This window comes from Pterocles gutturalis, unplaced genomic scaffold (assembly GCF_000699245.1).
Source record: "Pterocles gutturalis isolate BGI_N339 unplaced genomic scaffold, ASM69924v1 scaffold14683, whole genome shotgun sequence".
NCBI lineage: Eukaryota > Metazoa > Chordata > Aves > Pterocliformes > Pteroclidae > Pterocles > Pterocles gutturalis.
In genome coordinates this window covers 42580-46006 of record NW_010118289.1, presented here as the reverse complement: position 1 = coordinate 46006, position 3427 = coordinate 42580, and the positions used below count along the sequence as shown (strand labels likewise).

Below are 3427 nucleotides of genomic sequence, written 5' to 3'. Positions count from 1 at the left end.
CATTTTCTACAGTTAATAGTTTCGAAAAAGAAACAATGAAAATAGTTTATTGCCCGTTTCACAATTAAATTTCCATTTGCAGGGATTTGGAAGTCTACTCTTGAGTGAATGCAGAGTCCATACATAAATTGAAGTTTCAAACTTAATTTTTGCTTTTCTTATGCCCTATGAAATACATGTACAGTTTTGTGCTTGTCAGAAAAAGAAAAATTAACCAGTGGTGAGAGTTGTGCCTGATGTATTTGAGGAAGTTAGTTGGAAATAAGGTCTGCAAGGTGTCCTGCAGGGAGCTTAGTTGGGTGGGTTGTATTGTAGAAGGAATAACGCATAGCGTTCTAGGTGGTTTCTAATGATTGTTATTGATGTTTAAACTGTTAATCCTACTCTTCCCATGCCTTGGAAGGCTGACTATATCTATCTGTTAGGGGAGGCTGTCTGTGAACCTCCCTTGTCGTGAAGGTGATTGGCATCAGGCACCACTCTTGCTCTAAATACACCACTTTGCATTTTGTCCACACTCTGTAACTTATAAAAACAAAATTTTTTTTTGTTATGAAAATTAGGCAGCAGGAAGGCTTTGCTTCCTGACCTCTTCGCTCAGGCTGAAACCTGTTGTTTCTGTGCTACTCAGACAACGGATCCCCTTGTCTATGGTGCAACCACTTGCATGAACCAGATAAGTGAAGTCAGTACCAGCCAAGTAACACACTCTGTCACCCCAGTTACTGGAAGACCCAAAGGTCATTTAATGACCTGGTTTATATGTGAAGTAGCTCTGTGCCTCCTGTTTACGCCTTAATTTACTAATAGAAATAGTAACATGCTCCTTAACTTTTGCCTTGCCAAAACTCATGGAAGCACATCTATCTTTGCGCTTTTCAGTTTGTGTGAGTTTTTTCTGCGATGCTTAGGTATTACCATTTTTCCTGACAGTTAAGGGGCACACACTTGCTTTGTCACAGCATCCTTGGTTTTTCATATCTGATTTAAAAAAACAAATTCCTCCCACAGATCCAAAGACCAGTTTAACTCCCATGTTACAGCTTTAGGGAATGCCCAGCAATTCGTAGTTAGAATTCAGATGTGCTTTGACCTGCAGAGGAAATATCTCATTGAAAATGCAGCAGTTATGAACTGAAATTGAGCAATTGTTTTTCACCGTATTTAAGTAAAATTGAAGAGATGCAGTGAATTGTACATTGCTCAAGCTGGTATTTGATAGAAATAGAGAAGCAGCCTTCCTTGGTCCTAGGTGGCCTGTGCTTCTGCTGAGGGCAGGGCCTCTTGTGTCTCTTGTGCAAGATGAAGGAGCTGCATGTGAGTGTTAGAGGGGCTGCATATTTTACACCCTTCTTCTCTCGCTGTGGTGGTGGTTTAAAGAGTGAAGTGTATGAGCTGTGATTGTAATGGTAGCAAACCCCAAAATGAAATACTGTGTGAAAGTGAAACTGATGTGTCATTTTCATTAATTTCAGTATGCTCAGGCAGAATTTGGTGGATTAATTTTGAAAGCTTAATCCAGATGGAAAAGGTTAAATTCAATGTTGAGTGAATTTGGTTCCAATTAATGTGTTGCCCTTGCTTGTTCTTTTTTTTTGACAGAATTAGAGATTAAGCAGAGAATTGTACATACTATCCTCATTTTCTGACATCATTTAGCTACATGAACCAACATTAACAACAACCTCTTTGTTATGTGCCGCAATAAGCGAACCAGTGGACCTCATCGCCGTACCAGCTCTTGAGTCCTGTGGCCTGAGTATTAGTTCGTACGACTACTTACATTCTTTCTTCCTTTTTCCTCAGGATTTATCTGGATCCATTGACGACTTGCCGACTGGAACCGAAGCAACCCTGAGCTCAGCTGTTAGCGCGTCAGGCTCCACAAGCAGCCAAGGGGAGCAGAGCAACCCTGCACAATCTCCATTCTCCCCTCATGCTTCTCCCCATCTCTCTGGCATCCCTGGGGGCCCATCACCTTCCCCTGTCGGCTCTCCCGTTGGAAGCAACCAGTCGAGATCTGGTCCAATTTCTCCAGCGAGTATTCCAGGTAAGTTTGTTCCAACAAACAAAATTAAACCAATAGATGGGTTTATTAAATAAATAAATAAATAAATACTCCTGTATTCCAATCCTGCATTTTCGGGGCCTTTTTCTGCAAAAAACGCATACTAAAAGCAGGGATAAATTCCATCTAAACTTCAGCTGCCAAGCCCTCGGGACTGCTCGCAATTCTGAACTTGACTTCACATGTGTTTGATAAATGTCTTTATCATCAAACAATGAGAATACTTGATCATAATTTTTGTATTTGGTTTGTGTGTCATCTATCTGTCACATGTTTCTCTCTATGATTTACAGGGTCCCTTTTTTGGTTTTACTGTGTATTTTTGTTGGTTTTGGCTCTTGGCCTTGTATGATGGTTTCAGGCCCACAGGATGAGGCAGAGATGTTCCAACTATGTATTGTGATAATGTAATTTTGGACATGTGTACAGAATTTTGTATATTTCTTAATATTTGCAAAGGTCAACAAGTTACTAGGAATCCAGCCCTACCAGTAATAATTGAAATGCCAGTGGCATGCTTGCCACTCACTCTCTTGTGCCACATAGAGTATGACACACAGTCATCCATGTACATTCAGAAATTTGTGGAAATCCGAATCCCAGAACAAAAAAAAAGGCATGGATTAATTCCAGTTCTTACCTTGTCCCCACGCATCTGGTATGTTACTTGCAGAGGGTCAGGCAGCAATGTGTATTAGGTATTTCAGAAGAGTTTATTCTTTTTCTGATGCTCAAGTTTTTTAGTATTTTCTGACATTTTGAATATTAGGGGAATTTCTAAGAGTAGGAGAGTGCTGACATTACCTCAGGGATGACATCAGTTGCTGACAAAACCACAAAAAAATCAACGTAGGTCTCAGTTAAAAGAAGCAAAAGCAGCAATGCCTTTTTGTTAGATGTGCTATAAACCAAATGCAGGTTAAAATTCAGTGAGTAGCATGTGTTTCGATATTCAATACAAAGGTATCTGTGTAAAATGCATGTGCCTGTCTGTATACAGAGGTTCAGCTAGATAAGCAAAGGGAAGCTCAGTGCACACAGGAATGTTGCTTACTACATGTGGCCTGAGCCACATCAAGCCCTGATGCTGTGTGCATGCCCTGCAGTTACTTCTTCCCCCTCCACCCTCTCTGACCGGTAGCACTTGCTCAGGTGGGGCAGGAGTAGTGGGGACAGCAGCAGGACCAGAGTATTTGCGTTACGTGCAGTATGGTAGCTTTGTATTTGCAGCGCATTTCCCGGTACGTGGTGCAGAATCCCGTCCCTGTTGTTGAGTGAAGTCCACCTAGCTGCGCAGGTAACATTTTTTCAATGTCAGATTCAGGCAAGTAAATGGATTGGCATTTTAGCAGCCTGATT

General features: G+C 41.2%; 1 protein-coding gene across 1 annotated transcript in view; it reads left to right on the top strand.

Annotated features, from left to right (window-relative positions):
- Nucleotides 1-1302: 1302 nt before the first annotated feature.
- Nucleotides 1303-3427, top strand: part of LOC104463712 (AT-rich interactive domain-containing protein 1B-like) — a gene marked incomplete at its 3' end in the record, with an annotated part of 38914 nt that continues 36789 nt past the window's right edge. Inside the window, exons 1-2 of the mRNA XM_010076150.1 lie at nucleotides 1303-1317; nucleotides 1807-2050. Of these exons, the coding sequence (XP_010074452.1) occupies nucleotides 1303-1317; nucleotides 1807-2050 (259 nt within the window). The remainder of the gene's footprint in view (nucleotides 1318-1806; nucleotides 2051-3427) is intronic.